The following is a 25,201-nucleotide window of genomic DNA, read 5'->3' on the forward strand; positions in this document are numbered from 1 at the left end:
AACCCACTTGCCTTGGCCTTCCAAAATGCTGGGATTACAGGTTGAGCCACCAAGCCCGGCCTTAAAAATGCATTTTTAAAAAGGATTACATTTATTGGTAGATTGAACATTGTCTATTCAGGTTCACGTTTTTTAGTGAAATGTGAAAGACCTGATGGGAGTTCAGGAGAGTAAAGTATCAGTGACACAAAGACAAGCTTTTTAAAAGATAGTGTAGTTTAATATTAGTTAAAAATGTATAAACTATAGGGACTAAACACACATTTATATGCACCTTCCTTAGTGTTGCCAAGTTCACTCAGGTGTCTAAGCTCTCTTAATCTCTGTGTTTATCAGACTGAACTGTTGACGTGACCTGTGAGTAGCATTATGAAGTGACCTTGCCTTTTTAAATGCATGTAGCCTGAATGCTACCTTGTCCGACAGCAACATTGTGATCCCTGCTTTCTTGTTCGCATCTGTCTGCTGTGCCTTTGTTCTTTTATTTTCAACTTTCCCGAATCACCTGATTTAGGCATACATCTTGCATTCGTCATAGAGTTTTGCTTTGCGATTTGATCTGAAAGTGAAGTTATTTATACATCTGTACACTATGTCTAATGAACATGCTGAGATTTTAAGTATTTACAATAGCTTACTTTTCTTGCTAAAAGTTAAAACACATAGATGTATTAGTACATTTGGACTTTTACAACAAAATTTCTTAGACTGGTTAATTTAGAAATAACAAATGTACTGTTGTTCATTCTGAAAGCTGGGAGGTCCAAGATCAAGGGGCCACCAGGTTTGATGTCTGGTGAGTGCCCTTTCCTTAAGGAGGAAGCCCTCTTGCTATGTCCCCACGTGGCAGAGGGGTAAACAGGCTCCTTCAGACTCTTGTATAAGGGCTGAAATCCCATCCACCTGATTGCTTCCCAAAGACCACATCTCTTAGTACCATCACCGGGGGTTAGATTTCAACATAACAATTTTGGTGTGACACAGACATTCAGACCATAATAAACAGTATTTCTAGAAAGAAAGCAAATGCAAGAGTTTGGAATATAAAACCCATATGTAATATAGATAGAATCCCACCTTAGTAAAGTCAAAAGTCTCGTTAAGATGACTACATGTGTTTGGTCCTTATTCAGATTGGTGTCTATAGATACTGTCTGCAGAAGAGATATGCTCTGGGCATATCCCTGAGCCAGGTTTAAGGATAAACATTCCTTTCAGTAATTTCACAGGGTTTTAAATTGTTTTGCTGTAATGAAGTTTTAGAAAACAGCACAATATTATTTTATCCTTTTCTTAGCCTTTTTGTAGTAAAGACTAAAAAGAACCTTTTCAATTAAAGAAAGAAAAAGAACATCCACACATCCTGTCATTTTTGTCTTTTTAGTTCCCTGTCGTTCAGGTAGAAAGTGGGCATTTGGGTATTAGGAAAATAGTAGGAAGGAGACTCGCTACTAAAGGACAGACAGAGGGAGGTATAAGAACTTACTTAAAAGAGTTGACCAGAATTAGAATTGACTGTGGAGTCATTTGCTTTGAATGCAGTACATGATTTTGTACATAGAAGACACACATCCCACACTTGAATTTAGGAAGTGCCTGTCTGTCCCACAGCTCCTGAAAGTGTCACCTGCTCTATTCCTGACGGTGTGCCCATAGACATCACAGTGAAGCTGATGGTCTGCCTTGTGCATCTGAACATTCTTGAACCACTCAATGTAAGTTGAACCAAGACCCCGCTTGGGAGGCTTCAGATCAGATCCATAGCCTGTTTTCTTTAGATGTCCTAGCGCTTTGGGAGGTGAGAGGATGGTCTGAGCCCAGGAGTTCAAGACAAGCTTGGGCAATATAACAAGACCTTGTCTCTACAGTAAAAATAAAAAAAATTAGCTAGGCGTGGTGGCACACACCTGTAGTCCTAGCTACTCGCAAGTGCTAGGATTACAAGCGTGAGCCACTGTGCCCAGATGGACCAAGTATTTTATTATACAAAAAATGCATTCGGCATTTGATTTGTAGAACTTGGGTGAGGTATTGAGTAAAATACACATCGCCCTGCCCTCATGGGTCTTTTGTTTTAATGGGATTAGATAGATAATAAATAAAATATAATAAAATATACAGAATATTGATTGGTGATAAGTGTTCTAGAGGAAAATCAAACAAGGAAGAAAAATAGGAAATATTGAGCAGGGTTGGGGGAAAGTTGCCACTTTCTATCAGGGAGGCAAGAAAGACCTCCCTGAAAAAGCAGTGTGAGAATTATAACTTGAGCAAGTGAGGGAGTAAGCTGTGAGATATCAAGGTAGCAGCTTTCCAGAACATCAGCAGACAGAAGCCCTGGTTATGGAATGTTTGCCTCATTGGAGGAAGAGCCAACAGGTCGATGTTATGTTGGCTCCTGCAGTGCCTGCCTTTGAGCTGGCCCACAAGCTGTCCTGCATGGAGGAATGAGGGGAAGTGTGAGATACTGGAGTGAGTAGGTGAGCAGCCGTTCAAGGCTGTTTGTGTTGCGCTTTGCTGCTTTTCACTTGCTGCCTATGACTGATAGGTAGATATGCATGTTTGCTGTGAATGTTTGACTCAGGCTTTTCCTTGGCCCTAGCCTCTCCTGACCACACTAGTGGAGCAGAACCCTGAAGACATGGGTGACCTGTACCTTGACGTTGCTGAGGCCTTTCTGGATGTGGGGGAGTACAGCTCCGCACTGCCCCTCCTCAGCGCGCTTGTGTGCTCAGAACGGTACAATCTCGCAGTGGTCTGGCTTCGGCATGCAGGTAATGCTTCCTGTGGGAGGGAAAGTTTAAATCACCTGAGCAGACAGGAACTTACTTTCTGTGATGGTAATAATTATTATATGTGTTCATATTTTTGGTTTCCGGGTGGGTTTTTGAAAGTATTTTAAGTTGTCACTTGGCAGGCTGTAAGTGATCCCCACTCAGTGATGCTTTGGAGCACAGTTCCCTTGATGCCAGAGTGGAGCAGGGGCCGGGCATGTCCCTTCCATGCTGGCCTTCACCCATTTCCATTGTGGGCTCCAGATTCTAGAAAAGGATGTCAGACTTGGGGTAAAATCTAATTTTTGAAGTGTTTTTATAGATTTATATTTATTGTGTTATTGAGAAAAATATTATATATATATATATAATATTTTTTTTTTTTTTTTTGAGTTAGAGTCTCACTCTGTCTCCTAGGCTGGAGTGGCACACTCATGGCCACCCCAGCATCGACCTGCTGGGCTTCAGCAATCTTTCCACCTCAGCCTTCCAAGTAGCCAGAACTACAGGTGCGCACTACCACTCCCGGCTAATATTTTATTGTTTTCTTTTTTTAATTGTAGAGGCGAGGTCTCATCAAGTTACCTGGGCTAGTCTCGAATCCACGGGCTCAGGCAATCCACTCGCCTTGGCCTCCCAAAGTGCTGGGATTACAGACTGATCCACTGAGTAATGTATTTTTTGATGCTCTTTGAGCCACATGTATAATCAAGAGTTTTTTTTATTTTTTATTTATTTTATTTTATTTTATTTTTTGAGTTGGAGTCTCACTCTGTCACCCAGACTAGAGTGCAGTGGCCGCTCCTGGCCACTGCTGCCTCGACCTGCTGGACTCCGGCGATCCTTCCGCCTCAGCCTTCCAAGTAGCTGGAACTACAGGCATGCGCTACCACACCCAGCTAATTTTTGATTTATTGTAGAGATGAGGTCTCGCCAAGCTGCCCAAGCAGGTCTTGAACCCGCAGGCTCAGGCAGTCCACCCACCTCAGCCTTCCAAAGCGCTGGGATTACAAGCTGAGTCACCGAGCCCAGCGAGACTTTTTTAAATCAATTGTTTTATTGTACTGTGCCTAAACCCACAGTGACCTGAAATAAATCATTTGGAGTGCAAGAAATAGCTTAATCTATTTCTTAATCTTTTGAAGAAATGTATTAAAGCAAAAAAAAAATTCTAATAGGACTTTCTATTAAGTCAACATAAAAGGTGCATTAAAAGTTGGGTAATCAGCTGGGCTCGGTGGCTTAGCCTGTAATCCCTCACTTGAGGAGGCTGAGGTGAGTGGATTGCCTAAGCCCGCGGGTTCGAGACCCGCCTGGGTAACTTGGAAAGACTTCATCTCTACAATAAATAAAAAATTAGCAGGCGTGGTAGCGCGCGTCTGTAGTTCCAGCTACTTAGAAGGCTGAGGTGGAAGGATTGCCTGAACCCAGCAGGTCGAGGCTGTGGTGACCGAGAGCGGCCACTGCACTCCCAGTCTGGGCGACAGAGTGAGACTCCAACTCAAAAAAAAAAAAAAAAAAAAAAAGTTGGGTAGTCTTTGTTTCAACTATTGCATGCCGGCAGAAAATCCTAATGGCTCTTGAAGTGTTAAGTGATGACAGAAAGTTCTAACTAGAGAAGCAGTGACTGACGTCTTGGGCAGTAACTTGAGAGAGCACTTATGATCAGGATAGCACTTTTTTATTTTGATCTGTGAATAGGAGTATAAATGGAATGCCATCATTAAAAAGTTGCATTACTTGTGGGACTTGAAATTTTTAAGACGAGAAGAATATTTGAGGTTTTATTACCTTTTAAGGCTGTGATATTGAAACTGCTCCTGTGTTACTAATAGTAGATAGTTTAAAAATTCTAATTGGTGATTTTGATAAATGCTGCTTCCTTGTTGGGCCCATGTGACTTGAGAAGAACGGAAGGCAAAAACTTCAGGAGATAAGAAAGATAATTAGAGGAATTTAATGCTTGAAGCATAATAACATAAAATAACAATATCTTTAAAAGTGAAAAATGAGCCAGGTGCAGTGGCTTATGCCTGTAATACCAGCACTTTGGGAGGTAGAGGCGAGAGAAATGCCTGAGACTACAGGTTTGAGACCAGCCTGGGCAACATGGCGAGACCTCTACTATAAATTAGAAAATTAGCTGGGTGTGGTGGCACACTCCCTAGCTTCAGCTACTTAGAAGGCTGAAGTAGAAGGATCATTTGAGCCCAGTAGGTCGAGGTTCTGGTGGCCATTAGCGTACAACTGCACTCCAGCCTGGGCAACAGAGTGAGACTCTGACTCAAACAAGCAAACAAATAAATACAAGTGAAAAATAAGAAAAATGTAGGAGGTATTATTGTGATAATCCATGCATATTAGTACTCTTCCTTTATTATCAAGTTTTAACCTAAAGATGGTGGTTAGGAGGGATTTGGGAAAGCAGTTGGAGGCAGAAATATTATTTGGAAGGTAACAATTGCAGTGAAAAAGGCAAGATGCAAAGGATCTTGGCTTTTAGGATGGAGAGAAGAAATGCTACAGGCCTGGGTTCATGTCCAGAGGATGGAACTTTGTGTCTGATGGACGTGAAGTAGTGGGGTCCAGAAGCCTCACCTCTGAGGACTGTCTGAGAAATGAGCTGCATGCAGGGAGGGGAGTGTTTGATATCGAGGTCACAGCTCAAGAGCCTGGCAGGTAGCCAGGCCTGATGACAAGAGGAGAACTGAGAGTGCATCCAGGGGGCTGTTGCTCATACTGGCTGATGTGTGGGTATGGGCACCCACTGCTGCCGTCTGACATGCAGGTGAGTGTGGAAACCCACTGCTGTGAATGATGTGCCAGGTGGGTGTGAGCACCCACTACTGCCAAATTCAGGGTTTCCAGAAGAGTACAGTACCCTGGATTTTATGAAAATTCTAATTTTTAAAAATCCTGGAAATCAATAGTTTTTAAAAGCACTGTGCCTCAATAGAACACATCTGTGGGATATATCAGTCGGTCAGTTGTGAACTCTGGTGTCTGTAGATGGAGATGTTCACAGCGGTATTATTTATTATAATAAAACTTGGAAACAACCTAAATGGCAAGTGATATAATTAAGTAAATAATCACACTGGTTATTATGTAACCATTCAAAATGACAGTGAAGACGTGGGATAGTGTTTACAATGTAAGTCAAGCAGAGCCTATAATTGGATACATAAACCAGTCACATCCTTGTAGCAGCTTGAATTTAGAGAGATTGATAGATGGATCAATCAACAGATAGAGATGAGAAGGGATAGTTGTATTAACATATTAGAAATAGGCATTTGTTTCTTTTTATACTTATTTTATATTGATGTAATATTTATTTAAAATGGAAATCTTGCTTTGGCAGTTTACATGTCTGCCGCTCACGTTTGTGCTGTCTTTCTATATGACCAGAATGCCTGAAGGCCTTGGGCTACATGGAGCGGGCAGCCGAAAGCTACGGCAAGGTGGTCGACCTGGCTCCCCTCCATCTGGATGCAAGAATCTCCCTGTCCACCCTGCAGCAGCAGCTAGGCCATCCTGAGAAGGCGCTGGAAGCTCTGGAGCCAATGTATGACCCAGACACACTGGCGCAGGATGCAAATGCAGCACAGCAGGTGGGCTGTAGGATGCAGGAGGCAGCTCTTCTCGGTGGATTACATTTCAGAACATTCTCCTTAGTTAGAGATGTCTCTGCAGCTTACGAAACTTTATTTTAGTGATCAAATTCAGTGTTGAAAATGATTTGAGTCTTAAGTTTCAGCCACTTACTTACTAGTTATTATAAATTATGGTTTCTAAAAATATTTGGGTATTAGTTATTGTAAAAGATTATTAAAGCAAATGTTCTTAAAGTTTGCTTTTTTTTTTGAGTCGAAGTCTCACTCTGTCACCCAGGCTGGAGTGTAGTGGCATGCTCACGGCCACTGCAGCCTCGAACCTTTGGGCTCAGGTGATCCTTCCACCTCAGTCTTCCAAGTAGCTGGAACTACAGACGTGTGCCACCATGCCTGGCTAAAATTTACTTTTTAAAATAGAACTTTTCTGTGCAAATAAAACAACTTATAGAAAAAGACTCCTTTTCCATCCACTGTCATGTGCTTATTCACTCAGGAGCTGAAGTTGCTGCTTCATCGCTCCACACTGCTGTTTTCACAAGGCAAGATGTGTGGCTACGTGGATACCTTGCTCACCATGCTGGCCATGCTGTTGAAGGTGAGTGGTGAACTTCCTTACCTATTTTCCAAGCTGTTGAAGGTGGGTGGTGAGCTTTCTTTATATTATCCTTTTCTGGGTTTTAGGTGTTTAGTATTTGATTTAAACATAGGGCTGGGCATGGTGACTCATGTCTGTAATCCTAGCACTTTGGGAGGCTGAAGCAGGAGGATTGACTAAGACCAGGAGTTTGAGAATAGTCTGGGCAACATAGGAAGACTTCATCTCTACAAAAAAATGAAAGAAAAAAAAAAACAGGTGGATGGGGTGGTGCATGCCTGTAATTCCTGATACTCAAGGAGCTGAAATAGGAGGATCGCTTGAACCCAGGAGTTTGAGGCTGCAATGAAGGAATTGGAGGTTGCAGTGAGCTATAATCTTGTCATTGCACTCCAGCCTGAGGGACAGAGGGAGACCCTATCTTTAAAAATAAAAAATAAATAAATAAACATAGATTATACAACTGTGTAAATATTTTACTCTCTTTTGAAAGTTTGAATTTAATCTGAGTTTCTCTTTTGAAAGTTTGAATTTAATAAAGTCAGATAAAGACAAAAACTTAGAGATTTGTGGTATATAATTGAAAATTCTTGACAATAGATTTAAGTGAAATAAAATCTTTCCTAGTACATATTTAGAAGAATGAGAACCATAGTATCGTTGATTGTTTGCCCTGTAGACTGTACTTTGTGCCAAAAATCATTCACTTTGCAAAACTGTTTTTCAGATCTGACACCCTGGGTCTGGCTTTTTTGCGGGGATGTGGCTGTGTGTGTGTGTGTGTGTGTGTGTACATGTTTAAATGTTAATATGAATTGCCTTTCTCCTTTTTAATGTGAGTAGTGTGACCCAAATTTCCTTTGCTAAGAAAAAAGTAAGTCAATTCATTCTACTTTTAGGTGTTTTCTAATGTAGTAATTTGGTGTCTTTTTTTCTTACTAAAGGAGCTTTCAGTCACACTTGTGGTACTTGTGGCCCATAGGTTTTCTTTTTAAAAAAATTGTTTAGAGATAAGCAGTGTGCCTGTAGTCCCAGCTACTTAGAAGGCTGAGGTGGAAGAATTGCTTGAACCCAGGAGGTTGAGGCTTCAGTGAGCTATGATCTCAGCACTGCACACCAGCCTAGGTAACAAAGCAAGACCCTATCTCTAAACAACAAAAAAAATTATTTTAAAAAATCTCAAATTTTCATCTTTAATCCAGGTAGCAATGAATAGAGCCCAAGTCTGCTTGATATCCAGTTCCAAATCTGGAGAGAGGCATCTCTATCTTATTAAAGTGTCAAGAGACAAAATATCAGACAGCAGTGACCAAGAGACAGCAAATTGTGATGCAAAAGGTAATTACTTCATTTGCCTTGTTAAATTACATAAAACTTGACTGAATTGAAAGACTCATGAGGTAACATCTGATAGTAATCTAATTGAAAATATATTATTTTCAAATAAAAAGAAATTTTCTAATCTAAATCTCTCATATACAGTAAACTCATTTGATGTTTAGAAAGCAAAAGCTAAATGTAAGTACGTTAAAAAAATTAAAAGCATCTGCTAGGATCTTTCTATGGAAAAAGTGAAACAAAACTTTTAATTCTGACTTTTTAAGAAGAAAATGCATTTTAAAAAATTTGTGAGTCCAGTCACACCAGCTCACACCTATACTCCCAGCACTTTGGGACCAAGAAGAGAGAAGATTGCCTGAGCCCACTGGTTCGAGACCAGCCTGGGCAATTTGGTAAGACCATCTCTCTACAATAAATCAAAAAATTAGCTGGGCTTGGTGGCATATGCCTGTAGTTCCAGCTACTTGGAAGGCTGAAGCAAAATGATCGCCCGAGCCCAGCAGGTCAAGGCTGCGGTGAGCATGCCACTGCACTTTAGCCTGGGCAACACAGTGAGACTCTAACTCAAAAAAAGAAAAAAGGAAATTTGTAAAGATTAGATGGCAGTGTAGATTATTTGTCCAAAGACTTCAATTACATATATTCCATTCTCTATTAAATTCATTGACAAATGTAGCAATAGACATAGAAGTTCTTTGAAAATAGGTTGCTGTTACCTAGTCTCAAGTCATATGATTTTAAAAGACATCTATTTTTTGTTGAAAACGCATCAGATATGTTTGGTTTACCTAGGCTATAAATTGGAGATGTCAATCCGGCAGAAGATGGCTTCACTGTTAATTAATTCAGCAGATTTTTATCAAGTAATTATCATAGGCAGTGTTGGAGTCTGAGGAGGGTGGGGCCTCATCTACCCCTGACCTGGCGGCATGCTGTAAGCTCTGCCAGCTCTCCATTCGGCTATTCTGGGTTTCCTCAGCAGCCTCTCTCTCTGCAGCATATATTTTGAGCCACGTTTCCTTAAGTTGTGTTTTCTCTTTGTACCTGATCCTGCCTGCTTTCTTTCAAGTGCATTGTTGATTTTTCTTTGGCTCATGGGTTGTGTTGGTTTGTCTTGTTAACTTTATTACACTTGCTACCTGGATAGTGTGATAAGCCTCTTTATGTTACATGCCGAATTCTCTGATACTTTCACTTGACATCTTCCCGTGGTGCTCTGTTCTCTTCTTCACTGTTATATGTAAGGAATGGATAGCGGTTCCATAATATAATAATTTCCTTAGTTAACTTTTGGTATATGGCTGCTCCTGATAATTTTCTTTTATAAGTAATAATGTAGTGAGCATCTTCATTCATATAGATTGTCCATATTCTGATTATTTAGGATCGATTCCTAGAGGAAAAATTATTGAATCAAAGGTTTTTGGTATTTATCAAGGGTAGTTAAAGGGAGACTTCTTATAGAGAAATAAAGAAGAGGAGGAGGTTGTTAAAAGAAGTATAAAGTAGTGGAAAGAAAACTGAGTTCAGAAAGAGAGCAGCAATCCCCTGAGTCTCATGGCATGGATTTGGGCATTGTTGGTGGACATTTGAGTGTCCCATGTGTGGAGCCCCCTGTGACTGTGGTCGCAGGACCCGCACTTGCTCTCTGTCTGGAGGAGCTGGGTCCTGGCTGGAGTTTTCTTTGCGGAGAACACGTCGGCATCAGTGTGACCTGGGATTGGAGTTGGCCGGGCAGCAAAGAAAGGGGGTGCTGGGGTGTTGTGAGCCAGGACCACCCCTTCTTATAACTGCCGGGGGAGCAGGCTGGTATCTGGGTGAAGGATCAGGAAATTGCTGTCAAGAATGTGATGTGTACTTCTCTTCCTAAGACTGTGATTCTGAAAACACAGCATCTTAACTTGTCTCATTGGCCTTGTAGCGATTTTCGCTGTGCTCACGAGTGTCCTGACGAAGGATGACTGGTGGAACCTTCTGTTAAAGGCCATCTACTCCCTTTGCGACCTGTCCCGGTTCCAGGAGGCTGAGCTACTCGTAGACTCTTCATTGGAATATTACTCGTTCTACGATGACCGGCAGAAGCGGAAAGAACTGGAGTACTTTGGTCTGTCTGCGGCCATTCTGGACAAGAATTTCAGGAAGGCCTACAACTACATCAGGTGACCTCTGGTGACTTGCTCCTAGAGCCTTCCATGGGGCACACCTTTCTGTTGACTTAGAGGCAACTCTGTTTTAGCTCTCCTGCAGCACATGGCTCATTCAGGCTGCTGGCCATTCTCTGGTGGCAGATGAGAGTGTGGCTGCCAGGGCCAGGCTGCTGGGTTTAAATCTTAGTCCTGGTGCTTACTAGCTGTAGGACCTTAGGGAGGGTGGTGGGTAGAGGGAGAGTGATGCTTAAACCTCTTGTTTGTGTTTGGGTTTAAAGTTCTGTTGAAAGCAGAAACAAGATATGGACACACTCCCTTAAGCAGCATCTTCTGGGGAAAGTCTTTCACTGTGTAAGATGTAAACAGATGAAAGTGGCCTGTTTTTCCTTGCGGGGATAGTGCATTCAGTGCTAGCGGGACCGCAGTGAGACCTCATTTTTAGGGGCCAGAAGTAATTCTACTGCCTACCCCCTCACCACCCCAATTTCAGGATCATGGTCATGGAAAATGTCAACAAGCCCCAGCTCTGGAACATTTTCAACCAGGTCACCATGCACTCCCAGGATGTGCGCCACCACCGCTTCTGTCTCCGCCTGATGCTGAAAAACCCTGAAAACCATGCCCTGTGTGTCCTGAATGGACACAATGCATTTGTGTCTGGCAGCTTCAAGCATGCACTTGGTGAGTGTCCTGGCTGGAATTGTGGTGAGGAGACTGCCAAGGTGAGCCTGTCTGTTACTCCACTGCCACTGCCTCCGTGTCTTCGTCCCTAAGTGGAGTAATAACTGGACTGCCTTGTAGGTTACTATGAAAGCTAAGTGAGTTGATATACTTAACACAGCACCTGGCACCTGAAGTGTATGTACCTGTTGGATAATATTAATCCGATCAGTGTTTATTGTTCCTATTGAGCTTTGGTTGTGAAAGGCTGCTGAAGTCAGGTCTTGTAATTCATTTGAGATGTCAACAATTCTCCCTGCTTAGGCTTGTTTATTCTTAAAGTGATTTTCATTAGTTGTGATGGGTTGACCCTGATTTTAATTTGCCGTAATGCAGAAGTATTGAAGATGTGCTGATAACGCCTTCCTTTAGGAGAAATAAATCTTTATGTTAAGAATTACTGGCCGGGCGCAGTGATTCAAGCCTGTAATCCCAGCACTTTGGAAAACCAAGACGAGGGGATTGCCTGAGCCCAAGGGCTCGAGACCCCCCTGGGCAACTTGGCGAGACCTCATCTCTACAATAAATCAAAAAATTAGCTGGATGTGGTGGCATGCGCCTATAGTCCCAGCTACTTGGAAGGCGGTGGCGGAAGGATTGCCTGAGCCTAGCAGATCGAAGGTGCGGTGGCTGTGAGGTTGCCACTGCACTCCAGCCTGAGTGACGGTGAGACTACGACTCAAAAAAAAAAAAGATTTATTTATATGGTGCTTAACTAGTTCTAATGAAGCTCAGGGAAAACTCGTTAACCATTTATAATAGGACTTTCTGTAATAAGGAATCAGAAGCAAACACGTAGAAAATTACCCAACCAGGTGTTTGAGCGTTAGATTAGGTGTGAATCTTAGCTGCCTGAAAGCTCGTGTTGCCATGTTGACTTCTAATAAGTAAACTCTGGCTTTGGCTGTTCATTACTTTCATGTTTCTCTGTGGATGGCAGAGTAGAAGCTGGAAGAAGTAGAAGTTTTTGCCTCTATATGATACATTAAATATTACTGCTTCTTGAGAAAAACCTGCTTAAGTTCCCCTACCTCACTTGAGGCTCTCACTTGAGGTGGTTGTATATATGGAATACAGGGCATTCTCACAGCCCCAAATTCTTATTTTGTTATTGAATACATTTAGCTTCTCAGGACAAACAACATGGTTGCTGCATTTGGAACACAACACCTGTAATCTAAAGACTGGAATAAAACCTTCCTTTCCCCATTCCCCTACATACCATATTTGAGTTCATAAAGCAGATTTACAGATGTATTCACCAAAAGACATGCGCTTCCTTTCCTGTCAGGCCAGAGTTATGGTCATGATGTAGATTCATGATCACAGTGTAGAAATGTCTTGCTGTGCCTAGAGAAAAGCTGCTCAGTTACACCCATTCATCTTGGTGGTCAGAGTTTGTTCATGGATGGGTTTGACTGATGTGTTTACACTGCTGTGGAATGTAGATACATGGGCCTTTGGTTGGCATGTAAGACAGATTCACCCGTGTGAATCCGTGTTGAGCTCTGTTCTCACCCTCACGTGCCTGTTCTCTTCCAGGACAGTACGTGCAGGCCTTCCGCACCCACTCCCAGGAGCCCCTCTACAGCCTCTGCATCGGCCTCACCTTCATCCACATGGCATCTCAGAAGTATGTGCTCAAGAGACACGCACTCATCGTGCAGGTACCTCATGCAGCTGCTCATCGCTTGATTTTGTGTTCTTCAAGTGAATGGGCTTGATGCTTTCAAAGCCTTCAGAAGTAGCACGTGTGCTTAGTGCTCACCAGGATTCCTCGTGCATCCTGTACAGCACCCACAAGACTCAGCACACGGTTGTACGCTGGACCAGGACTACGACAGTGGTGTAGGAGAAACACTAGGAGAGGACACAGCAGGGCTGGAGGACCCCTGCAGGCACCTTAGTCCAGAGCCCCAAGCTGTCCAGCCATCCTGGGCCCTGAAGATCCATGTCACTGAAAATCATCTTTGAAAATATAAGAATACCCACACATGGGTTGAGGGCAGCTGTTCTTACACCATTGCCAACAAATTGTTCTTTTAACATTTTCTTCCTGGATCTTATAACAATTTGAAAGTATGTTTTTGTTTTCTTGTTACCTGTTTTTACAGATTGTCTCCTCTAATAAACATGTAAAGTTAGGTCGGGCGTGGTGGCTCACACCTGTCATTCTAGCCTTTGGGAGGCCAAGGTGGGAGGATAGCTTGAACGCAGAAGTTCAGCACCAGCCTGGGCAACATAGCAAGACTTCGTCTCTACAAAAACATTTTAAACAATTAGCCAGGTGTGGTGGTACACAGCTATAGTCCCAGCTACTTGGGAGGCTGATATGGGAAGATCATTTGAGCCCAGGAGGTCAAGGCTGTGGTGAGCTGTAATCATGCCACTGTGCTCCAACCTGGGCAGCTGAATAAGATGCTGACTAAAAAAAAAAACAAAAACTGCAAAGAAATAACAAAAACATTTCTTTTTTTTTTTGAGTTGGAGTCTCACTCTGTCGCCCAGACCGGAGTGCAGCGGCCGCTCCCGGCCACCGCAGCCTCGACCTGCTGGGCTCCGGCGATCCTTCCGCCTCAGCGTTCTGAGTAGCCGGAATTACAGGCATGCGCTATCACGCCCGGCTGATTTTTTTGATTTACTGTAGAGATGAGTTCTCGCTGCCCAGGCGGATCCTCGAACCCGCGGGCTCAGGCAATCCACTCACCTCAACCTCCCAAAGGCGCGGGATTACAGGCTGAGCCACCGAGCCCGGCTATTTCAGACATTTTAATCGAGTTAATCACTAAAGGACCCAGCATACTCACTGCTTAATGTCTACATAACATCAGATAAAGTTAGAAGGAAAGAAACGCGAACGAATTTATTCTTACAATATGGTGTAAGGGTGTGGAAGATAGAAAACCATGAAAAATTAGGGGTTTTTTTAGTAGTATATTTACTATAGTCCCGTAGTATGAGGAAAGAAAGATGAGAAATTAAAGCAGTTTCAGAAAGTATGCTATTTACCACAACACCTGCTCTTTCAAGACTTTTCTAGGGAAACTGTTTACCATCTACAGGAACACAACGAGTAACCCTCAGCTCTGTGCACTACCTCTCATTTCGTCTGTCTCCAGCCATCTGAAACCTGCTACTGAACTAGGAAAATAATGTGAAATTTAGCTTCCAAATTACCTTGAAGTACATTTTTTGCCCTACCAGACCAAAAAAACCCAGACATTCTACCTATTTAATAAGTTAATCCATAAACATTTCTTAACCGTTCTAACCAAACTTTTATGAGGGCAAGAAATTCTGCCTGTGACCCCCTTGCTACCACCCCAAGCCCAGGCATGCATTGAGCTCAGCACACATTTAATTAACATGCACACCAGCATATTAACAGAAAAAGTGCCCATGCAGGAAGACCCTTAGGGGAAGAGACAGAATACTGTGATTCAGTACAAGAAAAGTAAAAATGTAGGGAGACTTATTTGTTTCTCAGAGTTGTTTTTTTTTTAACTTTTTACTATGGAATTTGTCAAATAAGTAAAGAGCATTTCTAATGAACTCCATGCCTAGTTTTAGTAGTTGTCATCATTTTAATAGAGACTTTCTTTTCACCATTTTACTTTAAGAAAACAAAAACCCTTTACTATATCCTGCTACTCCATTGAAGCCAATATTTTCTTTCCTTCCCAATCTATTTAAAAACATGTCTATACCATGTCATATTTCAGAAGCAACAAACATACAAAAAGTGAAATCATAAAAACAAAAATGTTGAAGACATTGAACAAGACAGACAATATTTCTGATCTCTTGGGAATATATATATAAGTTATTTTTAGAGACAGGGTCTCACTCTGTCCGCCCAGGCTGGAGGGTAGTGGCACGATTGTGGCTCATGATTGTAGCCTTGACCTTGACCTCCTGGCTTAGACATTCCTCCTACCTCAGCCTCATGAGTAGCTGGGACTACAGGCATGTGTTACCACAGCCCGCTGATTTTTCTAATTTTTGTAGAAACAGAGTCTCACTGTGTTGCTCAGGCTGGTCTCCTGCTCCTGGGTTCAAGCAGTTATCCTGGCTCTGCCTCCCAAAGTGCCAGCTGGAATAACAGGCTTGAGCCACCACACCCATCCTTCAGTTTTATATTTGATGATTCAGATAAAATAAAGTGCTTATAGTGTCTAGTTTTAAAATGACTAAATATTTTCTGAATAGTCTTTGAGTTGTCAAGGAGATTATCCTCTCAAGTTTGTTAAAGATTTCTGGAAGGTAGCAGGTAACTCCCATTATTGGATTAGAAAACCTACACATTCACTTGTTACAACAGTTCATCTGGGACTACTGTTTCTTTTTCCTTGTTTTTATCTATAAATTTGTCTTATTTGTCATTTTTAAATATGAAAACTTAGCTGGGCTCGGTGGCTCAGCCTGTAATCCCGCACCTTTGGGAGGCTGAGGTGAGTGGATTGCCTGAGCCTGCGGGTTCGAGACCCGCCTGGGCAACTTGGCGAGACCTCATCTCTACAATAAATAAAAAAATCAGCCAGGTGTGGTAGCATGCGCCTGTAGTTCCAGCTACTCGGAAGGCTGAGGTGGAAGGATCGCCGGAGCCCAAGCAGGTCGAGGCTGCGGTGGCCAGGAGCGACCACTGCACTCCAGTCTGGGTGACAGAGTGAGACTCCAACTCAAAAAAAAAAAAAAATATGAAAACTTGATATTTCTCTGAGATTATAGTTTAATAGTCTGCTAGAGACTATTAACAGAAAGCTGTGTGTTTCAGTGGCTGGAGATCATAGTCACATAAATGAGTTCTTTTATTGTGCAGAAAGTATGATTTGTATATATTAAACATGATTACTCTTAGCCTTAAAATCCTCTCATTTGAAAGATTTTATTAATTTTATTTATCTAAAAAATTTTATTTAAATTGTTTATTATTTAAATTTGTGACCATTTGTTACCTAGCAGGCCACCCAGGGAATCATTATACATAATATTCTGTGTTCATAAATCAGTTGCTTTACTTTTCTGGCAGTATATTTAACTACTTAAGTAGGACATTCACACCTGTACAGTCTGTCACCTTCCATGGTCTGCATGTGGGAAGAGCCAGGAAGCAGCTGCTCTGCGGACGCGATGACAGTGAGCCAGTGTCATGATGGCTGTGCTCCAGGGTCGGCTTCTTCACCAGCCCTTGAGTCAGAAGCTTTCAGGGCAAAAAACACCCCAGTTTTAGGTTAAGATGTTCTTAAGATCCTGAGGTAACGTAGATAGGTGCTGTGTACCCTGAAGGGGCCACTGTGCCTGAGTGCGCCTGCTCCTGGGAGCAGGCTTTCTAAAACTACCCTCCCAGGGCTCTGGGTTCATATCCTGCCCAAGCCATGTCTCTCAAGTCAAAAGCTTACTGGCCTCTGATGCCACAAAGGCCAACTTGAAACCACAAAAGAAAGTCTTGTAGGTCATGGATCTTAGGGAGCTGGTGTGAATGTGACTCTGTTTTCTGGAAGTATTTTTGCCCCTAGCTCACACCTTCAGAAGAGCTGAGAGATTGACACTGTGATATACCACCATGCTGAACAGACGTGTTCTTGAGAGGAGGACTGTTTTTTGTTTTTAATATTTGTGTTCCTAGCACTGGTGATACACAGTGGTCAAGTGCACACATGACAGATGAGTGAAGTGTTGACTTGTTTTTCTTTTCTTTTTCACCAGGGCTTTTCCTTTCTTAACCGCTACCTTGGTCTGCGTGGGCCCTGCCAGGAGTCCTTCTACAACCTGGGCCGTGGCCTCCACCAGCTGGGACTGACGCATCTCGCCATCCACTACTACCAGAGGGCTCTGGAGCTCCCACCTCTGGAGGTGGAGGTACTGCCTGACTCGCCTCATCCTGTCTGCGTGTCATTGGCTGAGTGCAGTGAATTGCACTCAGCATGTATTTTCCCTTATTTGATACATTTACATGACTGTTCAGTAACAGGTAGACCTTTGGCATCCTAGCTTTGTGACGTGGTTGGCCCCACGCAGATAGTACAGCCTATGGTTAGGGTGGTTCAGTCATCCTGAGTTGGTGCTCGGGCTTCAGATAGGAGCTGGCGGCATAGAGCCCAGGGCTGAATGAGGTCATCACTGTTCATTCCCAAGTTTGGGTGCAACTAATGTGTTTCTTTATAAAGATGAAGGATCAGTGTTGATGGCATTCTTTGTTTTAAGAGAGCATTATAAGTGCTGTGATGACCTGTGTTTAAAGTCTGGTTCTTTTTATTTATTTATTTATTTATTTTTATTCTTTTTCATTGGAGTCTTACTCCATTGCCCAGGCTGGAGTGCAGTGGCGCAGTCGCAACTTACCACTGCCTCAACCTCCTGGGCTCAGGCCATCCTTCTGCCTCAGCCTCCCAAGTAGCTAAAACTACAGGCACGCACCACCACACCTGACTAATTAAAAAAATTTTTTTTAGAGACAAGGTCTCACTATGTTGCTCAGGCTGGTCTTGAACTCCTGGGCTCAAGCAATCCTCCCACCTTGGCCTTCCCAAGTGCTGGGATTGCAGGTATGAGCCACTATGCCTGGCCTAGTTCTTATTTTAATTCCTAAAGAAAAGTATGAGTATTTTCATTTTAATCTTTAAATATATTTTAACACAGCAATATGTAAAAATTTTTAAATTTCACTCATAATCCCAGTATTTCTTCAAACTTATTTTCTGTAACTCTTGGTCCACTTTAGTCTGTAAGCAAATGAACAGGTATTTTTATAGTTACCCTGACAAAATGTATCTCATGTTCTTATTTCATAAATGTCTTCACATGCTGCTATTTGAGCTTCATAGGTGTCATTTTTTTATTGTTGCAGATGTTTTTCAGTTAACCCAAAAGCTTTGTATTGGGGAAGCTTTAGGAACATAGATCTGTGCACTGAGTTCATTGCTTTGTGTTAAGTAGGAAGCAAAGTCACCCCTGAGATCATGATCTCAGACACCTTGCACCTGCCCTCCAGACCTGCTCCTTCTGGGCCTTTTGTGGGGTCATGTGGGCATTTCCCATCTGGTCATTTGTTCATTTATTCCTGTGTTATCTTTCTACACAACCTAGGCGCAGAGTGAGACCCTGTTTCTGGGAAGTCACGTCAGTCTTTCCCTTTGTGCTTCCACTTTTGCAACATACCTAGAAGGGCCTTTCCTCCCAAGATGATGTTATTCAACTCTTTCTGTCTCGCGGCTTTAGTTGTTTACTCTTAGATCCTTAATTCATCTGGAGTTCATGCTGCTATGGGTTGTTGGTGAGACTGTAAATCGTTGATTAGACATTTTAAGATACTGGATGACACTCGTAACTGCATCGGCATCGATACAGGGCATATACACAGTTTTATGGGATTTTTCTAGTACTAGGGGCTTTAATAACTTTGAGAACTTAGGAAGCTCAGCTTGCCATAAGACTGTCTTGGTTGGCGATTTGAAATGTAAAGACCGCAACCTGTCTGCTTCCTCCTAGGGCGTGGAGACTGACCAGTTAGACTTGCGACGAGATAGTGCCTACAACTTGTCCCTCATCTACCAGAGCAGCGGGAACTCTGCGATGGCGCAGAGGCTCCTGTACACCCACTGTGTCCTCTGAGTGCGGGATGTTGAGGGCATTGGGATGGCCCAGAGCCTTCTGGACACCCACTGCGCCATGTGAATTCTGCGAGAGGACATCAGAATGGCCCGGAGGCCGCTGGACACCCACGGCACCGTGTGGTCTCTGTGTGGGGACATCGGGTTGGCCCAGAGGCCTTTCAACACCCGTTGCCCTCTCAGCTCCGGCAGCTGCTGCGTGAGCACCCTGCATCTTCTCTCTGAAATCCTACTTGTACCTCTAAAATGGTCATAATGGTTAACTCTAAAATTGTCATGACACTTCCAGAATTATCTAACAGTGCATTGGCTTTTAATATGTGATATTTTGATAAGTGTGGAAAAGTATCTTTCCGATAAAAATTTGCATATTGTACTGTTGCTTTCTTTTAGCATGTTATAGTTAAACTGTCCCAGTGCAGAAATGAACAGGATTAGCCTTGAAGCCAGCTTGGATGTGAACACACTATTCTTTACACCATTTATTCTTTTGTGCATTTAATACTGAAGGCTTCTTAATATTACGTGATCCAATTTTTCAAACACATCAAAAAGGAAGTTGCTTATTAAAAAGACAGACTGGGTACAGTGGCTTACACCTGTTATCCCAGCACTTTGGAAGGCCGAGATGGGAGGATTGCTTGACCCCGGGAATTCGAGACCAGCCTGGGCAACATAGTGAGACCTCATCTTTACAAAAAGTAAAACATTAGTCAGGCATGGTGGCACGCACCTGTAGTCCCAGCTACTCAGGAGGCTGAGGTGAGAGGATCTCCTGAGCCTAGGAAGTAAAGGCTGAGGTGAGCTGTGATGTGCGACTGCACTCTAGCCTGGGCAACAGAGCAAGATCCTTTCTCTAAAAAATAATAATGAAAATAAAGACAAATTGGGACTTGTTATGACATCAAGAATATTACTTAGCTGAGTACCTGACAAAATTTTTAAAAATAGTTATGTGGTTGGTAGAAGGACAATAATTGATTGACTCTTTTACTTTTCACTTACCACTGTTTAGCTTCTTAGACTGTGAAACCTGAAAGGCTTATATCAATTCACAACATACTGCTCCAACACATATGAAAAATGCCTGGTCTCTACCTACGACTTCCTGACACAAGAATAGAAGAGGATCTCGCTCAGTAACAAGACCAGGTTTCTATTTCAAGATCACTGGAGTAAGACTGGGCAGGTTGTCTGTAGGAATTAAGTATTGCCAGTAGATTAAGAACAGATAAACACTCTCTGCGTGTCTCATGTGACACATTTTGAGTCTAAGCTGAAAGTACTTTTTAGATGTACTTGTTTCATAACAGTTTTTGAGGGGAAAACAAATGCTATAATCCATGTGGATTGTAAGACCCAGTCCAGATATGGGAGGAAGCAAGTGAGGCTTGGGGTCAAGAATACAGGAGGGCTTTCACAGAATCTCACCAGTTTACACTACAATGCCTTCTAGTTGAGGAGCAGAATTTGTACATAATGGTAAATATATTGTGTACTCTGGGCACTATAAATAAACTATTTTTATAACTAAGGTTAATTTTTATAACTAAGGTTAACTGCTTGCTTTCAAATTTCCTGCTATCTGCAGGCAGTGCTGATGCTGGCTGTTGGAGTTCTGTAGAGCTGGGCATCTTGTGTGCAGTTTCTCTCTGGAACTCCCTCTGGACAGTGACTCCAGTGTCTGCTCAATAGCCTTGGAGGAAACAGTCTCTAGCAGTCTCTGACATCACTCGAGCGTGTTGAGCATTCAGTCACGGCTCCCAGTTGTTGAGTCTTGGCTGCTCGGTGCCAAGCACAGTGCTCGGTGCAGTGGAGACATGAGCTCTGAGTGTCTCAGAACACCTACAAGGCAGGTGGTACTATCACTTCCACCTTCTGTAGGGAGGTTAAGCAGCAATTTCAAGGTCACTAGCAGGTTACTCCCTGCTCAGAAATGTTCCTTTGGAGGAGTGACTTGCAAACTGAGCATGAGTCTGTTTTGGGAAAAAGAAGGAAACTGGCAGTTAGTGTACTACATTTATACAGCTAGCAAAGCTCCTGTGGAACACATCTTCTGGGGTGTAACAGCCCACAGCCACTGCCCACCTGCCACCTCACCCCAGCGGTGGGTCACAAGAGTGTCTCACTCAGGGAGTCTCCCTCCTACACTCCGCGAGCCAGCAGGAAGTCTGCTCCTGACCCGTCCAGAGGGTCTGTCCGCCCTCCCTCCCGGTGGGTTTTAGAATTGAGACTGAGCCTTTCTGTGGGGGCTCTGGCTCAGAGCTCTGTTGAGGTTTATGCAGTAAGAGAATGCGGGGTGAGAGCCAGGAGCTACTGGGCTCCTAGGGCTTTCCCTGTCCCACTCCATCCGGGGCCAGCTGCATCCTGCCCTAGATTGTCCTGTAAGGCAGCCTTGAGTCGACAGTCCTTCCCACTTGGGTGTTCACGCTAGCTTGAGCTTTTCTGTGAGCTGCACCGAAAGCCAGTCCTAACAGCCCCATGCCCTCTTCCTTCTCATGGAGCATTCCTACTTTCTAGCTTTTCACGGCAGGAAGAACAGATGGCAGACAGGAGTGAATATAAAAATGTGTTGCCAAATTGTAAGTAGTGTCACAAAGTCTAGTCCATGATAAGCTTAAAAGCCTTAGGATCAAAGAAATACAGTGAGTCTTCTGATCTTTAATAAACTACAGAGCAAGAACAGGGGAAACGTGTTTACTGTCTGGTGTCATAAAGTTAGATTTGTGCCATGATCAAGCTTCTTACAGTGGTTAGTACTGTAATACTGTAGTTAATACCCTAAGAGCATAATTCTCAACTGAACCAAGTAGACGAGTCAGTGCCCAAGATGGCCAAAGACATGGTAAGGGGGGCTAGAAGTGAGTTCCACCTCCAGGTCCACAGTCCCCAGTCACTGCTGTTAGGGAACTGCGAATTACCATGTTTTAGGCATTCTGGAGAAGAAAATGATGAAATAAGATGGAAATTTTCAAGTGGGCAAAAGTGAATTCTGGAAGCTGTGGTGCAATTTTAGCCAGTCTGAGCTCTCGGGAGAAGTGAAGTTCTTCAGGATACTTACTCCCTCCCTGGAGGGGCTAGGCTGGTGGCTCTGGGATTCCCTTGAAATAAGTGCACCTGGATCTCAGCAGAGGGTCTGAGGAAGGCTGGTGGAGATGGGCTTGGGGATTGAATGGGGAAAATGTGGCTGATCCTCCAGCAGGTAGAATGACCAGATGCAGATTGCATGTGGACAGGCTGATGTCAACTGCAGAAAAGCTAGATGACAGGCCAGCAGGTTCACTAACATCACAACTTAGGTGGACATAGAAGAGGTCAAACGTGCATGTTAGAAAACCAGAAGCTACAAGAAGCACCAATACTAAGAACCAAGAACAAAAAAATCTCAACAGGTTTGAAAGGGAACCCAAACACTTTAGAATAAAATGATGCACTTCAGTTTAAAAAGTCAATAATAAAAGTATAGAGGAGGCCAGCTCAACAGGGCTCACGGAGAATTCCTTGGGGAATTCTCGCAGCACCTGGGATCTGGTGGGAGCTGCTGACAGCAGAGAGTGCCCATGGCACACTGCCACAGTGCAGTAGCCACCTCCCACTGCCCACTACCCACTTCCGACTGCCTACTTCCCATGTCCACTACCCACTGCCCGCTTCCCTCAACCCTTACCCACTAGCCACCCCTTGCCCACTGCCCACTGCTCGTCACCCACTGCCCATCACCAACTGTCTATTGCCTCCTACCCACTCCCCAAACCCGCCACCCACCGCCCACACCCACTTCCCACGGCCCACGGCCTGCCGACTCCCCCCGCCCCCAGTGCCCCAAACACAAATCTCAGTGCAGGATACACTCCAGGCTTGTCCCCAAAGCCCAGCCACGGCCCTGCCGCCATCCCTGGTGAGCACAGCTGGAGGGCGGATGCCCAGGACTCCAGAGACACCAAGGCGATGCCGTGGGACAACCTAGTCGCAACTCGAAGGTCGCACCCCGAATGCATCCTGCGTGCAGACTCAAGGCAAACAAGCTCATCTGGAGAGAATACCAGCAGGGCTCGTGGCACGGTGGCAGCAGAGGTTGGTGGGGCTTAGATCTGGGAGGATGTGAAGCAGCGGGGGTGGGGTGGGGGGGGCAGGTGTCCCAGACCCTGTGGGCTCAGGGCTCGTACAAGGACAAGCCAAGGCCAGTCCTGGCACAACTGATTCTAAGCATGCCAATTCTGTCTTCGCTTTTTAAGTTATTATTTTTTAGCAACAGGGTCTCATTCTGTCACCCAGACTGGAGTGAAGTTACAAAATCACAGCTCACTGCAGCCTCAAACTTCTGGGCTCAAGCGGTCTTCCTGCCTCAGGCGCCTGAGTAGCTGGGACTACAAGCACGCACCTCCATGCCTGGCTACTTTTTTCCATTTTTTTGTACACACAGGGTCTCACTGTGTTGCCAGGCTGGTGTCGAACTCCCGGGATCAAACAATCCTCCTGCCTAGGCCTCCCAAAGTGCTGAGGTTCCAGGCACCACCACCACGCCCAGCTCTGTATCCTCTTTCTAAAGCTAGTCAGTATCACAGATTCTCCTTGTTTCAGAGGGGTATGAATGCAGCAATAAGTGCTTTTTACCTAAAGTTATCCCCATACTTACAGACAGTTGAATGAAGTTTTCCTAATAACATGCTTACAAGAACTTATCTGGCCAGAGATGCTGGGTACATGTGCTGGGGTGAGGGGGGCCTTGCCTTTCCTCCATCTCAGGAGCTGGTGCTCTCTTCTGACCAGCGGACCAAGAGGAAGGAAGGGATCTGACCACGGGGGGGAGAACACCCCCAGACTTCCCAATTGCCAGAGCCCTGGGCTGAGCAGTGAGTGTGACACCTGTCAGCCCTGTGGGCCCAGCAAGCCCTGGAGTGGCCGTGCTGTTCCTCCCAGTGTGCCCTGAAATAGTGCCACCACCCGAACATGTTTGTTGAGAAGCCTCCCCTTCCAGCCGCAGAGGGCCAGGCAGTGGCATGAGGGGAGAACAGCTCGCCTTGGTTCTCCATCTACAGGAGGTTTTCTTTTCAAAAATAAACTATTTATTTATATTATTTCGGAATCCATGGGGTGCACGTGAGGACTTGCTACACAAGCAGATTGCGTGCAGGTGATGCTTGGGCTTTTAGCAGGCCCTGGTCGTGGACAGGGTCCCTGGTGGGTGACTGTGTGTCCGTCATCGCCCCCTCCTCCTTTGGCAGTGCCCAGCATTTATTGTTCTCACCTTTGTGCTCACGTGTTCAATGTCTGGGGTCCACGTAAGAGTAAGAATATGCTGTATTTGGGTTTTTTATTTCTGTGACAATTTGCTTGGAATGATGACCTCCAGCTGCATCCATGTTGCTGCAAAGGACATGATTTTGTTCTTCCTTATGGTATAGTATTCCATTGTGTATATGTACCACATTTTATTTATCCAGTCCACTTTTGATGGGCCTCTGGGTTGGTTCCAGGTTTTTGCTATTGTGAATAGTGCTACAATGAGCATATGTGTGGTGTCCTTTTGGTAGTAAAAAGACTATGTTCCTCTGGGTATACTCCCAGAAGTGGGATTGCTGGATCAAATGGTATCTCCCTTTTTAGTTCTTTGAGAAAACACCACACTGCTTTCCACAAGGCTGAACTAGCTTACATTCCCACCAACAGTGTAGAAGCGTTCCCTTTTCTCCACCATGTTGCCAACACCTGTTGTTTTTGCCTTTTTAATGACAGCCATCCTTACCAGTGTTAGGTGGTATCTTATAGTTTTAATTTGCATTTCTCTGATAATTAGCGAAGCTGAGCATTTTTTTCATGTTTGTTGGCTGCTTGTATATCATCTTTTGAGAAGCAACTGTTCATGCTCTTTGCCCACATTTTAATGGGGTCATTTTGTTTTCTTCATGAATTAGTTTGAATTCCTTATAGATTCTGGATGTTAGGCCTTTGTCAGATGCATAGTTTGCAAAATGTTTTTTTTTTCCATTCTGTGGGCTGTCTCTTGAGTCTTGATGGTTTCTTTTGCTTGGTAGAAGCTTTTTAGCTTGATAAGGTCCCATCTGTCAATTTTAGTTTTTGCTGCGCTTGCTTTTGAGGACTTGGCTATGAATTCATTGCCTACACCAATGTTCAGGAGGGTGTTCCCTAGGTTTTCTTCTAAGATTCTTATAGTTTGGGGTTTTACATTTAAGTCCTTGGTCTATTTTGAGTTAATTTTTGTATATGGTTATAGGTAGGGGTCCAGTGGTTAGCCAGTTCTCCCAGCTGAATATGGTTTCCTTTCCCCAACTTTTGTTTTTTGTTGGCTTTGTCAAAGATGAGTTGGTTGAAGGTCTATGGCTTTAGTTCCAGATTCTCTATTCTGTTCCATTGGTCTATGTGTCTATTTCTGTAC

General features: G+C 43.8%; 1 protein-coding gene across 2 annotated transcripts in view; it reads left to right on the forward strand.

Annotated features, from left to right (window-relative positions):
• Nucleotides 1-19,180, forward strand: part of GTF3C3 (general transcription factor IIIC subunit 3) — a 32,442-nt gene extending 13,262 nt beyond the window's left edge. The window contains exons 9-18 of one of the 2 annotated variants that reach the window (XM_008063471.1): nt 1,612-1,715; nt 2,603-2,774; nt 6,186-6,388; nt 6,885-6,986; nt 8,189-8,324; nt 10,249-10,486; nt 10,965-11,155; nt 12,737-12,861; nt 16,901-17,053; nt 18,683-19,180. In XM_008063471.1, the coding sequence (XP_008061662.1) occupies nt 1,612-1,715; nt 2,603-2,774; nt 6,186-6,388; nt 6,885-6,986; nt 8,189-8,324; nt 10,249-10,486; nt 10,965-11,155; nt 12,737-12,861; nt 16,901-17,053; nt 18,683-18,805 (1,547 nt within the window). In that variant the 3' untranslated portion in view covers nt 18,806-19,180. Of the gene's footprint in view, nt 1-1,611; nt 1,716-2,602; nt 2,775-6,185; nt 6,389-6,884; nt 6,987-8,188; nt 8,325-10,248; nt 10,487-10,964; nt 11,156-12,736; nt 12,862-16,900; nt 17,054-18,682 lie in introns of those variants that run through there. The other variant, XM_008063477.1, reaches the window with a different exon arrangement.
• The last annotated feature ends 6,021 nt before the right edge of the window (nt 19,181-25,201 follow it).

The sequence above is a fragment of the Carlito syrichta genome, unplaced genomic scaffold (genome assembly GCF_000164805.1).
Source record: "Carlito syrichta isolate Samal-C Ts95f unplaced genomic scaffold, Tarsius_syrichta-2.0.1 Scaffold98732, whole genome shotgun sequence".
Classification (NCBI taxonomy): domain Eukaryota; kingdom Metazoa; phylum Chordata; class Mammalia; order Primates; family Tarsiidae; genus Carlito; species Carlito syrichta.